A 15,542-nucleotide genomic window follows, 5' to 3' on the forward strand; every position below is an offset into this window, starting at 1 on the left:
TAAAAAAGACAATCTCCTTAGCAAAGACGTTAGACGTAGAACTACATTCATGATTTTTCCCCTGACGAAGGCAACAACAATTTGCCGAAACGTTGGGACAGATCTTAAACGGTTGTTCTAAAAAACCCACAGACTGAAAAGCCAAAAACCACAAAAATACTCATAATATTCATCATAACACTCATTTGGGTGCTATAATGAAAAACCAACATCAGAACAGCAGTTACATGACTACATTTTGCTGAATTAGCTTGGGTAAGTGTTCAAATAGTGTATTTTCTGCGTCGCGAAATAAATTAAATAGCTTGATGGACATGACATTAAAAATTTCCAAAAGCAAGTGCATCTATCGTTTCACGGTTTATCGAACTATGCAATGTGGCACGACAACATGGAATCTCTGCAGCAATATAATTTATTGGCAAGAATGATCAGTTGGAGTAAATTCTGGGAGGAATTAGACAAGTACAAGTATAATTTTGGTACAGATTTGTCATATAAAAGTCCATTTTTCCGGCATAGCAAAAAAAAACGTGTGCAACTCGTTGCAAAACTCGATTTTATCAGCACTCGGCAGGCCTCGTTTGATAAACGTACGACTCCTGCTGAAAAAATCATCTTTTTGCAACTTGTTGCACAAACTACTATTTAATGAAAATTTCTTTTTAAAAAATCTACAACAAAAAGCAATAAAAAGCATTAAAATAATACGTAAATATCCATGGAAAATGAAAAAAGCTATTAAACTGGGATTTTTCCATCGATAATCCCATATTTGAAAGCGTTTATTATTCATAGAAAGTTCACTCAATTTTAATACTTTTCTCATTTTTTTAGTTTCAGCTTCTAATTGATATTCTGTAGAAAGTTTTAAATTTGTTGAGCAACCTAACTTTTATTTACTGGATAATATTTATTCATTTATTTTACAATGTTGTGAATCATTTATTTTACAATGTTGTGAAAACTCATATGTAAATATGTACATTATGTGAAAGATATTGATTTGGAAAATGTATTGGAGGTAACCATTTTCCCTTCGATTGTAAATTAATGTCCAAGTCGGGTGGTAGGAAATAGGAAATTAACTTTGATTGAACTGAATCATTTATTGCTAATATTCATTTATGAACGTTTTGTATTTTTTGTTTTTCAATAAAATAAACTTTATATTTTTGTTTACTTTATAGATGCAATTTTTACGTATACGTTTTTTTTTGGGTTTCGTGAAAATCCTGAAAAATTGTTCTATATTTTGCCATGTTTCTAGCTTGGATTCTTTGTTGGCGATATCTATGTTCCATGAAAAATTCCTATTTCTTTTTTAACAAGTATCTTTTTTTTATGTTCCATCATCGGGGTATGGTGGATTGTGAATGGGTCATCGTTCTCACCGGAAGCCTGGAGGTCGTAGAGCAAAATCGTTCAAAAAGGTCTCTTCTATTTTAGTCTTCTTGCCCTCAGACACATTCAATCCATTCTACAAGCATTCTGAGTAGTTGAAACAGTGACCCATTCTCACCCCCGACGACGCTTCCATAAATGAGTATTAAGAGGGATGATAAGGACACGTGAATTAAAAAGATACCCGAGCAGAAAGGTACAGAAAATATGTTGCAATCGCTCAAATGCCCTCCTTCCAATATGAAGGCAGTTTCACACTTCTAGTTTTTCGTGTCAAAATATGCATCCCATTCTTTTAAAAATACGTGATTATAAAATACATAGACAAGATTCATGATATGTGAGAAAAAATGATTAGTAGAGGTGAAAGTATTGTGATTTTTAACATACAAAAAGTTCATTACATTCATCGAAGATAAAATACTAAATAAAATAAGAAATCTGACACGTTCTTGACCTCATGAGTGTTTCCACAGGAGACCATGGGCCTTCTAAAGGGCAACCAAATATTCTCACTCAATCAACTATAGTGTCAGTAACCAATCATTTTCCGAGGTCGTAAACTAACATGTTGAACTAATGATTAATTGTTATAGTGGATTACAGTGGACAGGGATGGGAAAAATCTAATTTTCAAAAAATCGAGGATGACCAAAACTCACCCGCGATCTTACTTTTAAATTATTAAGTGATAAAAACTCGCCTGCGATTAAGAATCGTTTGAAAATCGTATCTCGATTTGAAGCATTTACCGTTACATTTTGAACTCTTTTTCCTTACTACACATATCATGAAACCATAACGCCATATAGAAGATATAACAGGATTGTTGATTCTATGTTTATTGTCGTTTAAGTACAAAATTTGAGAATGCGGCGCTGAAAATTTTCACATGAAAATTGCAATCATTATCGTCTGATAATGATTCAGCATAACGCTGATTGGAAGTGAATGGAACAGTGAAGTTTAGTGAAGTGAAGACTATGTTTAACTAATGTCGAATTCGTTTTTAAACCTGGGTCAGTTCCATCTGTCATTCGATATGTTGGTGTGCGTAGCATCGTGTTTGTTTTGATTAGAAACATATGATCCAAGACATCCAGTGCACTGGCAGTGCGTTGGCGTTGACTAATCAGATCATGATAAATAAATATGTTTAAGTGCTTGAACTGATTGCGGATAGTGGAAATAACTTTTGGGTGAATATAAGGTTCCCCCAAACACACGCGATGCGACAGTCGCGACGCGATTCTATCGCTTGGCGACAGCGATTCCCGGGTAGAAGAAAACAGCAAAATAATATCAAATTTTACTATTAATATATGAATAACTGAATAGCAAAATCTGCTATTAGTTTATTTGATATAGTTGCTAAAATAGCAAAAATAATAACAGACATTGCTCTAGCAAATAACTCATAAATAACTCATTTTGCTATTATAATAACAAACCAATAGCAAAATATTTGAAGAAAAGAAAATATCAAAATCAGTTATTATTGGTATGTTGAAAATGCAAATGATAAATGAATAACAAACTTTGCTATGATTGCAAAATGTGTTCTTCATTTGTTGTTCTGCTCCTTCTTACAATAACATATAAATAACTTATTTTACTATTTTAACAAAATTTGTTGTTGGAATGTTATTTTACGTTATTTATGAATAACATAAGAGTAACTAAATCTGATATCATAGAAAAATTTGTTATTATTATGTTATTTGTTTGTTATTCACCTCTACCCGGGTTCTGTCGTCGGTAATATGGAAGCGTAAATACCAAATTGCTTGCAGCGACCCAACGATAGAATCGCGGCTAGTTTCGCCGTCGCCAGTGACGGGAAATGTCAAAAAAATGTCGTGGGATTGCATGAGCATGAGCATGAGCATGAGCATGAGATGACCGTACAATTCGTAGTTGCTACTCCGTGATTGACCAGAACTAGCGGAATTGCACAGGGAACCAACAGATGGGACTTGGGATTAGTAACCCATCCTCAATGTGCACGTTCCGAAAGCTCAACTTTTAATGGGTCAATAACGGCGCCGGCCACGTCCTTACGATCATCGAGGGAAGGGAAGGAATTTTAGTGTAACAACCGTTGTTCTAGAGACCGACGAATCGTCTGCATCTCTACGATTGTTACAGGAAGGAGTATTGTAAGTAGGGAGAGGAAGTGTCATTACTTAGATCAGGATTCACCTTGGTAAGTGATGTAATCCAAGCAACTAGCATGTTCATGTTGATGCGAGAACAAAGTATAGATCAGTTACGACGTATTTTGTCATTGTTCACCCAACGTAAGGGCAGACAATCAATTGCTCCGGTAGAGCTATTGTTAATTTATCTTTCAACTGTCCGCGATAATCAGCTAGTGTGATTGTTTTATATTCATCTAACGCGAGGAACAATAATCAATATCTTAGCGATAGACTTTGTTTATTTGTACTTTGGGCTGACCGCCTACGGTGATTATTAATTACATCTTTGTGTTCCAACGAGATTTCAAACTATCATTCGTTCGTGGCGAGTGATTATTTATTAGTGATTCCGTTAAACTGCTGCGATGTTTTTCAGGTACTCGATAGTTATTTTCTCAACTCGAATGCTAACAATCAATCTTTCACAGAAAGCTATTGTCTATGCCTATTCTGAACTAGTCGATTTCTATTCAACAATATAAAGGTAATAATTACGACGATATTACATTCCAAAACTGTTTAGTTCATTGTTATGTCAATATTTTAAAAACATACAACCAATCAGCGGACGGCAGATTTTAACACAGTTCTGCACAAAAATCCGTACAAAACCCCGGCATACACAAATCTAGAAGACTCCAATACAAACGTCGCACCAAAATCTTACATCTCAATACAATACAGTTGTTTTTAGTGTATTTTTGGTTGTTAAATACTGTCGATAGTAGTATCAAAACCAGGGTAGAAATATTTCACAGTCAATGCAGTGAAAAACATGGATCTCAGATAAGAAAATTATTTTGAGCTTCCCAGTGGAATGTCTCCACTTGTCATAAGACGACTTTATACAATCCCATTGAATTCCACCAAATCCTAGAAATCTGGATTTCCCGGAAATCAGAGTGACCTGATCGGTCCATCCCCATAAAAACTTGATAGAAGAAGAAGTTTTAAATCGAGACCAAAATTATGTAGATCGGTTGAAAATTGTCTGAGATATAAGCATTTTAGTTTTGTGGGTACCCGAATACCCTTCCGGCCTGTAAAGGGTGTTTTTTGCCGGCCACACAACGGTTAATTTTACAAATATGACCGATTTAAGTTTAATGTTGATTAGGTACGTTATATCACGAAAAATTTGACGGAAGCAGAACGGAAAAAATGAATGTAATGCAATGCATCCAATAATCCAAATAAGGAGCAATTTCTGGATATCGGCCCAGCCCAGGATATTAAAGCTATAATTGGAAGATCTCACCAAATTCACGATGTTCCACTCTTTCTTGGTAATGGTTGCCGAGCAAGGTTCTGCCAAGGTTTTGCCGAAATGCCTCGTATTTTTTCAGCACATATCTTTCAAGTTGCGAACAAACAGAAGAACACTTGTTGACACTAACGATTTGTGAAAGGGCCGAAGAGTGTCCATCATCGCACACTTGAAATCTAGCGATTTTATGTGTAAAAAAACTTCACTTAAGTCGAATCACGTTAAACTATCACTATCACCGGCCGAAAGGAAAAAATAGGAACAAAAAATTGGACAGCTAAAACTGAAAAAACTCAAAAAAATGTCGTGGGATTGCAATTACTAATTTGCTAATAACTTTTTTCAGAAGTTATTACAATTCCGATTTTTTTTATTAACATTCAATGCTCAAAAGATCCTAGAACTTTGTCGAACAGATCATTGTTCTAAATACAAAGTCTAAGCCATGAGAGCGAATTTAAAAAAATGTCACGGAATGTCATGACATTAATGTCATTTGACACTAACTCGGCTCTCACGCCGCCAATATCAGATTTAGAGAAATGACCTATTGGAAAAAGTTTTAGGGTTCTTTGAGGGCTACATGTTTATATAAAAAACATAGTTGTAAATAATGTGTGAAAAAAGTTATTAGCAAATTAGTCCCATGACATCGAAATGACATTTCCCGTCACTGGTCGCGGCGTTGAAATCGCTTAGGTCTGGGGGAGCCTATAACCAGGGAAACTGCTTCTGGAATTCATCTCATGGCTCCGATATTCATCCCACTAAAAACAAAGCAATGGAAAGGAATTTGGATTGTTTATTATTTTTGTGATTTTTCTCAGGTGATTTTTTTCGAAACTGAATTCAGAGTTACGAATGGCCTTCGGCATGAGTAGTAGTAGTAGTAAGCAATTTTTATGAAAACTCACAATCTCAAAACTCATGGACGATTCAAATCAAGCGTGAGTTGAAACGCACCCAACTCAGCACCTAAAAACTTATGGGTGAGTTGAATCATCCATTTGATTCATCGTAGGTTTTCTTTGGTTCTCCTTCGTTAAAAACAGTGAATTAGGGTAACGGTACCAATAGTGGAGGTATTAGTAGATCCACAAAAGAAAATATTTTTAAAAAATTGATAAATATGGGAAATTTACAGCTTTAATATCTTAGTCAATAGATAAACTAATAAATTTGCTAACAAAAATGAGATAGATGTCATTTAACATCAACAATTACCAAATATTGCTTGCACCACTATGGGTACACTGTTCCTTTAGTGGCTGTAAAAATTTATTTTGGTTCCTATAGTGGTGCTATCCATTGGTTTCTTATGAGACTCGCCACTATTGGTACAGTTGCACCACTATAGGTGCAAGGGAGTCAATTTTGTTAAGGAAAATCATTGTTTTCAATAGTTTTTCAAGCGAAATCTTAAGGTAAGTTGCATTTAACAGGATATTTGAAGCACGATGCATCAACTGAAACAATCGTAAAGTCTATAAATATGATAAATCTCATTAAAACCCCACTACCTCCACTATTGGTGCTACCTCCACTAAGGGTACGGTTACCCTAACGCTTGTCGCATAAAATATTAGACACTCTTCCAAGTATAAGCAATAAATTGCCCCCGAATTGATTTCAAATGCGTTTTGAAACCAATATAATTTCTTCGCAAATGAGTGATGCGTTTTAGCATGAAAACTTTAAGCGTGATGCATTCCTCTAAAATCGCAAACGATTTCGTTCGCAAGGGAGGGCTCGTTGATTGAGATTTATGAGTGATTTTACCAACACTGGTAGTAAGTAGTAGTGCAACCACGGGGCAAAATGGCCTCAAATATTACTATTACAATTTAATATTAGTCATTCATTATCGAGCTGCAATGAAAAAATGAGCAAAATACCGTCACTTTCACTTAAATTTAACGATTTGCGATTGTTTCACCCCAACTCAAATATTTTCGTTCAATCCAATATAAGATATACAAACAACCATGCGTTCACCATTATTTCCCGCAGGCCCATTTTCAAAACATATTTAAAGTGCATTAAAAGTCACAAAACCTTGTTGTTTTGAATACGAGATCACTGTGAAATGCAGCTAGTTTTGTAAATTTTGTATCTTCACGTAGAAATGTTTTGGTATTCTTGTTTATATTGATGAAAATATCGAAAAATTTACGAAGTGCATATTGGATTGTTCTCTCCTAACTAGGAAAGAGTTTCAAAAGGAATCTCAAAATATTTACGATGGATGTGTGAAGAAATTGACTTATTTGCAGTACGGTTCTTTTTTTTCAACATATTTTTGTACTTTCAGAAAGCATTTTTTTTTATTTTTTACAAAAGTTTAATCTAATTTCAAAATTTAATATTCTGCGTGATTTCTCACTTATTTATTGACTTAATCCAATTCACAATGGGTTTTTTTTTTCCTGAAAAAAGGCATGAAATTCAATATCTCAGGAATTCACTGGACTACAATCCATGTTTTTATATCAAAAGATTTTCGATGAGGAATTTGATACCCTGTCGTTTGTTTACGACACGCATCTATTTCTAGCAGTTTTAGCCAGAAACAAACGGTATTTTTACCCTATTTTTAATCATTATATATTTTTATTGGCTGATTTGACAAAGTTAATATTTATCAATTTTCAATCAACAGGTTCCAATCTATAGCTGTTGTGTCCCTTCATCATCCAGATGTATTAGTTTCAATTTACACATACTGATCTTAAGGTACAATGGTGTTATATGTGTAATATTTATGGAATGGAAGTATAGAAATCAACTATCTCATGATTTCTTTGGGCTAAATTTTATGTTCTCATATCAAAAGAAATTTTTATAAGGAACTTGACACCTGTATGGTTATATATTGAATGCACGCACATGTTTGTTCTAATTTTGAAAAAAAAAAAGAAAAAGCCCAGTTACGTTTTTATCGTGTTTTCGATTTCGAGTGGTGTCCAGATTCCGGATAGTTCCACAATTATTCCAGATAACGTTGGGGTACTTACGATTTGGTGTTTGGGGTATTTCGACGTAAACTTTATTTTATATGGAACTCTTCTCAAACTTTACCTTATAACAAAGCAACACATAATACGGTTCTATTAGTGATTTTCAGAATTTCTGGTATGAGTCTACAGGATCTTCCCAGATTTTCCCGGGAAAATAGTAGAGAGGACATTTTCATGTTTAGCCAAAAACATGTCATGTGGCAGCTCATTCTTCAAGACGTCTCACGAATAAACGTTAGAAGAATCTGTAAAGTGCAAAAGGCCTCATTGGCCACTCCCGGAAACCCATGTAGTGCCCCGAGGAACCTGTAGGAGACAACATTTCCGTTTTCGGCCAAAACTAGTCATGCGATAGCGCATTCTTTACGGTTTCTGGCAAATTAACATGTGACGTCTTTGTAAGGGGCTAAAGACCACATAATAAGTCTGTGAAGCACAATAGTACTTAGTTGTCATTCCAAGACCCTTATAGGGTACTCCAGGAACCTCTTGGGGTGGACTTCTCCGTTTGCAGACCTAAAAGTGACATGCGACAAAAAGTGTCATGCAGACCAAAAAGTGTCAGGGCGAAAGACCTCATTGAATATTCCCGAAACCGCGCGGAGTACCCCTGGAGAACTTATATGGAAAGATTTTTCGACTATTTTTCATGCCAAAAGTTTTTTGATGAGTCAAGAACAAACCTTACATGAAGCTAGTATTTTTTAAAAACACCGTTTTTTGGCAAAAATTTACAGAAATAGATGCGTGCCGTGATCAAACGATACGGTATCAAATTCCTTATCAAAAAATCTATCTTTTGATATAAAAACATGGATTGTAGTCCAGTGGATTTCTGAGATATTGAATTTAATGCCTTTTTTCAGGAAAAAAAAACCCCATGGATTGCAATCTTTGCATGGGCCTCAGCCTAATGCAATCTGTGCATGGAACTCATGCAAGATTTCCATAAAGTCATGCGTTCTCTGGTTGGGTGTAGCCTTTACGTATACTTAGTATACGAGAAAGGCAAAAAGTATTATTACTTCTAAATCATGTTCCAAAATTAATTAACCTTCATACAGTGTTAGGGTCAATACGACCCGAATCACACTTTCGAATTGCAAACACTTTTTAACGTAACAATGTTACGGTTAACTTTTTTTTTTCTATACCCTGGAATGGAGCACTGCACAAATGAATCCTTTTCTCGCTCGCTTTTCATGAACGCTAAAAAGCAACAAAGCCAGTAAATGTCAATTTTGTTAGTGGCTCTGCTGTTTTCTAAATTGTATGCAATGAAAAGAGGTATGATCCTTGAAAAAATCCACTCAAAGTGTTCGAGTGATATTGATTATTGTTTAATAATTGTCACCACATAAATTTACCGAAGCTGACCTCAATTTTTTTTTTTTCAATCTTTATTAGAGTGATTTTTTCAGTGTTAGAAGTTTATCACAATAAGCTGACCTCAGATTATTGATCGGCCACACCAACCTTTTCTGCCGTAATCTGGCAGAGTGACGTACACTCAGCGAACTGGACCAAGATGAATACACAGCTAGGTGTTGCAATTTGCTCAGTTTGTGGAAGAGAAGAAGGCGGGGGTGAAAAATTAATTTTCAGTGCAAAACGAAAACAAACCGGCTGGCTCTCCCATACTAAAATTCAAGATGGCTGAATCGTGAGTTTGACACATTGGAACACCTAGTGGTGTATTCATCTTGAACTGGACTATCGAAATTCATAACTGGGCCCTATGAAACTTCGACTGATTATTCCATCAACAGTGATTCTTATACGCAATTACCTTCCTGAGTAATCAAGCGTCGATGGGCGTGTGGTCTACATACCGGCCTCCTGACCCCGACGTCCATGGTTCGAACCCAGTCTGCCGCACTTCACTTTTTTTCAAATGAAAATCATCATTCATAAGGCAACTTATTGAAATTCATACCGATTCCTTGTGGCAAATTTTCATAAGGCGTTTGATTGAAAATCATACGTTCATTTTCCTCAGTGTATGCCAATTTCCAAAAATAGTGTTAACGAGTAGTACTCATCGTACTCTTTAACAGAAAAATGGAAAACATGTATGTTGTAAAATGGCGCATACGTAACTTTTTCAGATTACGGCAGTTCTGTAATCGTTGAGGAAAAGATCCACAGTTGGTCACTTTTATCTGGACGAAAATTGCACAATAACACAGTGCAAAAAGATTTTATTATGTTTTTTTTTTCTTAAAAATGTGACGAAAACCTTTTCAGATATGAAAAAAAATGTAGTGAATATTTCTTCGGATGTCTAAGGTCCTTCAAACCATTCTGGACTTCAGAACCTTTCAGGCCAATCGCGCTTGACACAAAAACTATGACTATCCTTCATGTCCAACAAAGTCACTTAGAGGCCATGCGCATGATAATCGATTTTGATATGTCCAAATCTAAGTTCTGGTAATCAAATGGTCCCTAGGGGCATCTATGAACACAAAGGTTTGCTATCGATTGTGTACCGAACGTAGTTGACCTGGGAGACAGATTGGTCTGAACTCCTGAATGATATTGTGAACTAAAGTCATCGTACATGTGAATCGTGAATCATGCAGTCTCCAAGAATGGACGTGATGGTTTCTATCGGTTAGGGCCTAGTTGACATGGTTATTCAATCTGTCTGATCTCCACATTGAATTGGAGTACTTGAAACGTCTTATTTTCACATTACTAAATCATAAATCGTACACATGATCCTAAAAAGCCTATTTAATCTGGAGAGCTTGAACATCCGATTTGGACATATTTAAATCGTAAATCATGCGCTGTTTTTCTAAGGGCCTGTTCGGACACCATGGATTGCTACTCATTTTACACCAAGCCCAGTTTACTGTTAAACGAATTGATCTGAACTTCAGAGTGATTTGAATATCTTAGAACATCCTAGTTGGACATAACTATATCGTACTTCATGCGCGTGCCCTCTGGGTTTGCTTAATTGACTTTTCAGTTCAGTTGGTCTGCGAAAAATCTGTAGAAATCTGAATTTCGTTTTCTATAATCTCTAAAATAGTTTTTGGCACATTTTTGAAGAAAAAAAGTTGCGAAATGTCGATCCTTCCTCCAACGATTACAAAATGTAGAACAACAATAAGTTTCAGAGAATTTTTGTCTCCTAAAAAGACGTTTTAAGAATCAATATTTTCAAGCGAATGACTGGATACCTATCCCAGGATTCTCAGTGAAATCCCAAGGAACTTCAAAGAGAATCAAATCTAAAACTTTTCCAGGCCAAAGTGCTTTATTTCGTTATCAAAGAGTATTAATTTCGGATGCAGGATTTGTTCACAGATGCTTCAAGATAATCAGGTGCACATCTTTTAATAAAAGCAGTTTGATGATTAATTCACACCGAGTCCATTCGTGACATTATCATAATGCTCACAGAAACTAATAATTTGATAATGTTGATTATTGATTGATACTGTTCATACACAGTTTAACGCGAAAGCGAATATTAACAAATTCAGATAGGAAAAGTTCTTCGGACATAATTCACACGTGACACGAATGAAAGACAATGTATTGATTGATTGTGTTCAACCAGTCGATTTGAAAATAATGTAAAATCAGGATCAGTTAGAGTTGTCGTAGTTCATATACTAATAATTATTGATTTGATATCACAATGAATTATTGAACCTACCTGCTTGGATCATGAACCTGCAAACGTGTTTATATTTTTTACGAGTAAATTGTCATCAAATAGCTGTATGTTTCAATTACATTAAGATCTTTCCAAAAATCATTTACGCTACACAATTATCATTTATCAGATTTCGATTATTTTTTAAATATTAACAAGTGACATACTATTAATTGGATTCATGCATTCTTGATTTTACGTTTGTCGAATCTTCGTGACTAACAAAATCGATTTACTGAAGACAAAAATTAGGTCACGCAATCTACACCTACTTCATGCAACACAATCACCAGAAATTATTTCCGCAAGGATACATAATACGGAAGCGACACAAAGAACACATTTTTTTGTGTAAAAAAGCGCTGCACAAATAATGAAAAGTAAAAACGAATCCGGAAACACAAAGTTGCACCACAATTGGAAAACAGGAATAAAGCTGCGTCTGTCGAATCATGGCGACATCCCGTTCGCGAGAATAGCGGAACGGTGCGAAGCACGTGCATAATCGATTTTAATTAAATTTTTCCGCGTACAATGGTAGCAAAAGCTCGAGATGGTGCAATTAAATGGAAATTTACGATCACAGCGTTGACCAGCTGACCTGCACAGTGGTCACAGATGGTGACTTAAAAATCAAAAATTCAGTTAAGGAAATGCAAACAACCGAACGAAGTAATGTCTCAGAAAATTAAAAATGTCAGTAGAAAAAAAGTGTGGTTTAAAAACAACGAATAGACCACTGTGCATCAGCTATAACTTTAAGAACTTTATTAAGGCGAATCTTTCTACAGTAAGGAGTAATTTGATATCCCATTTATTGGCGGAGACGGATTAGTCGACGATTATCGGCTTGTTTATACGCTTACGATCGTAAGGCTGTAAAGGTTATGTCGTCGATTATGGATTTAAAATTTAATTAAAAAAAATACTACCTACGAATGCACGAATTAGTGGAGGGACATGAAGGGAGGTGGCGATAAAATTAATCTGAATTATGAGCTTATTCGCTACCGTTTGTGGTGCATTCGCTAACTAACATTTTGCGAAACGGAAGGTGCGTAACGCATGGAGGGTTCCGATTCTAAATGAACGGCATTTCCTTGATAGCGTGAACTACTTCGAGTGAGGTGAGAATCAATAGTGCTGCTACTTCTTTGCTTTATCGCTAGTCGATCTAACTAGAAGGATTCGGAAGTCTAGTTGACGTATATCTAGAGGAGAAATCTTAGAATTTATAAAGTGATTGCACGAAAAATGGAGGTAACCGAGATGGAACATAAATATGTTAATTGAATTGAATAGAAATCAACGAATTACACTGAACCAAATGCTAGGCTAGGCAAAAGTAAGATATAATATCATTGACCGCGATGCATTTATGTTATTTAATTTCCAAGAACTTGGGGCATGATCAATAGGTCGCGGCTAACAAATCTTTATAATTAGCCCAACAGTCTTTGACTCTGAGCCACTTTCGTATATGATGCCACATAAGATGTTACAGTTTACGACGATATCGGAACAAAGAATAGAATAGAATCTCAATCTTCTAGACTAGACTTCTTCTTCTTCTTCTTATTGGCATTACATCCCCACACTGGGACAGAGCCGCCTCGCAGCTTAGTGTTCATTAAGCACTTCCACAGTTATTAACTGCGAGGTTTCTAAGCCAGGTTACCATTTTTGCATTCGTATATCATGAGGCTAGCACGATGATACGTTTATGCCGGGAATCGAACCCAGCCACCCTCAGCATGGTCTTGCTTTGTAGCCGCGCGTCTTACCGCACGGCTAAGGAGGGCCCTCAGTCTAGACTAGACTAGAATTGTACAAAATCTGACTACTAGCCTTGGGATGTTGTCAACTCTACATAAAACAATATCTCTAAGGTTGATCGATAAGTTCTCTATGAACATCCCCAACTAGTAACCAGGTCTTGACCAACTAAGCCCTCATAATTTGAAAAGTAAGTCCTCACACACTTAGTTTTTATTTCTGCAGCTCGGCAAAAATCCGCACAACAAAAATAATGTTTGTATGCTGATTTTCGACAAATTATTTGCTGATTTCCAGCAACTTTGGCAGAAATCTAGACAAAAAACATGTTTGCTGGAGCACGACTGTGCGAATTTCGTTTAAAATTTAACATTTTGCTGAGACCCCGGTAAAAAAAAAGTCTGCAGGACTTGAATAAAAATAGTTCAATAAAAAGCATAAGGGCCTGAAAAACAAGTCCCTCCGACCATTAAATGTTCTGTGCGTCCTCAATAAGTCCATAGGACTTGTCCAACAATATCTTAATTTTACTTAGCCTTTACTGTAGACAAAATGATACGTGGAGAAAATGTTGCAGGTTCGGTTCTATGTATTATAGTTAAGGTGTTTTTGAAACCCCACAGCCAGCATTCTTAAATTTGGCCAAAAGTCTACCCAAGCAGCACAAGTTAGACAAAAATGGTTGCAGCAACTTGATTGCGACTCAATCTGGTCACATATGAGTTGCAGTAACCTATGTGGAACATGTGTGCTGCTAGGGTATTTGTGCATCAAAGAATTTTGTGATCGAATTTCAGAACGATTTTGAATTCCTCTGACAACAATAGAACAAAACCGGCCAAAACCTTCATTTCCTCTATAGAAAAACACAGATTCAAAAATTCGAAACACATGAGAATACAAAAAAATAATAGACTTCCACTTCATACAGAAAACTCAACACGGACGAACAAAACAACCGAAGAGAATCCACCACCGTCAACGAGGAACAAAATCGAAAAAACAAAAACGAAACTTACTGCCAGGTTAGACTTCCGGTAATGCCTTCGCGCAACCGATCACGCAGCGAACGTTGCCGGCTGGGCCCAGGACCGGTCGGGAGCGTCGGTGGACTTCCGGTGGTCGACATTTTGGAGCTACTGAACAGCGATAATTTGGTCGGACTTCCGCTCACTGCATTGGTTTATGTATCGTTGTCGTTGTTGTTGTTGTTGTTGAAGGTCGTCGCATGGTGATTGCAGCCGCACCGGTACACACGCACAAATGAGCAGCAAAATGTTGATTTGATTTTATTTTATGGTTTTGATTGGTTGTTAGTTGAGTCGAAAAAGGAAAATTTAATGTCGGCTATGTTATTTTCCCAGTTTATTCGAGCGTGTATGATTGTGGGTGGTTGGGTGTTTGTGTCGGTAGAATTTGGCTTGCGAAGCACACATGATTTGGGAGATGAATTTTGATTGACAGCTTGACGTGGGATGTGGGTTACGTTCGTTTGTGTTCGCTGGTGTAGAAATTGTGTAAAAAAGGTTGATTGGTTCGACTTGCTGTGGTTTTGACAAATAAATCAATACCAACGGTTGTTAATTTGAGCAGAATCCATTCAGACAAGCACGATTGCAACGGTTTGCTAGGTTAGATGATTGATTCTTGTGCGATAGATGAATAGCTATGCAAGGTACTGATATTGTAATCGTTTGATGTTGTGTAAGTACCTAAGCAACAATCCTTTTAATGCTCTTTTTCTTGGTTGTTGATATGTCTGCTTCAGACATTTAGAGGAAATATTGAAATCAATTTCTTGATCATTCCACTTTTAATTCCTCATCGACTCTGGAACGGTGTTCATTATATAATAACTAAAGCGATTTGAGCAAAACTTTAGTAAGCTCTTATCGTATCATCTTTTTTTACCTTTAAATTTCGATAAACATATGAAAGTCCAAAACATGCATATAAGTATTGACATGTTTTTCAAATGGTGACAACAATTCGTTATAACGCAAAAGAATAGCTAAAAAGTTTAATGTTTCTAAAGTAAGTTAAGTTATTAATAGGAGAGTTAGTTTAACCTTCGAAGTGTCGCACAGTTGTAGAAAGTACAACACCTTAGAACAGTGGCGTAGCCAGAAAATTGGTCTGGGGGGGAAAGGGTTTCAGAACATTTTTTTTGGAAAAAAAAATTTCTTCTAAAAATTTTGTCT

The 15,542-nt window shown here is 36.1% G+C and overlaps 1 protein-coding gene across 2 annotated transcripts in view; it reads right to left on the minus strand.

Annotated features, from left to right (window-relative positions):
• The window catches only part of LOC134227993 (TLD domain-containing protein 2), a 671,450-nt gene that overhangs the window by 519,974 nt on the left and 135,934 nt on the right, over nucleotides 1-15,542 (minus strand). Inside the window, exon 3 of one of the 2 annotated variants that reach the window (XM_062709737.1) lies at nucleotides 14,361-14,514. The exons of the other annotated variant lie outside the window; for it this stretch is intronic. Coding sequence (XP_062565721.1) covers nucleotides 14,361-14,514 — 154 coding nt within the window. The remainder of the gene's footprint in view (nucleotides 1-14,360; nucleotides 14,515-15,542) is intronic. 2 annotated transcript variants of the gene reach the window in all.

Source organism: Armigeres subalbatus, chromosome 3 (assembly GCF_024139115.2).
Source record: "Armigeres subalbatus isolate Guangzhou_Male chromosome 3, GZ_Asu_2, whole genome shotgun sequence".
NCBI classification, from domain to species: domain Eukaryota; kingdom Metazoa; phylum Arthropoda; class Insecta; order Diptera; family Culicidae; genus Armigeres; species Armigeres subalbatus.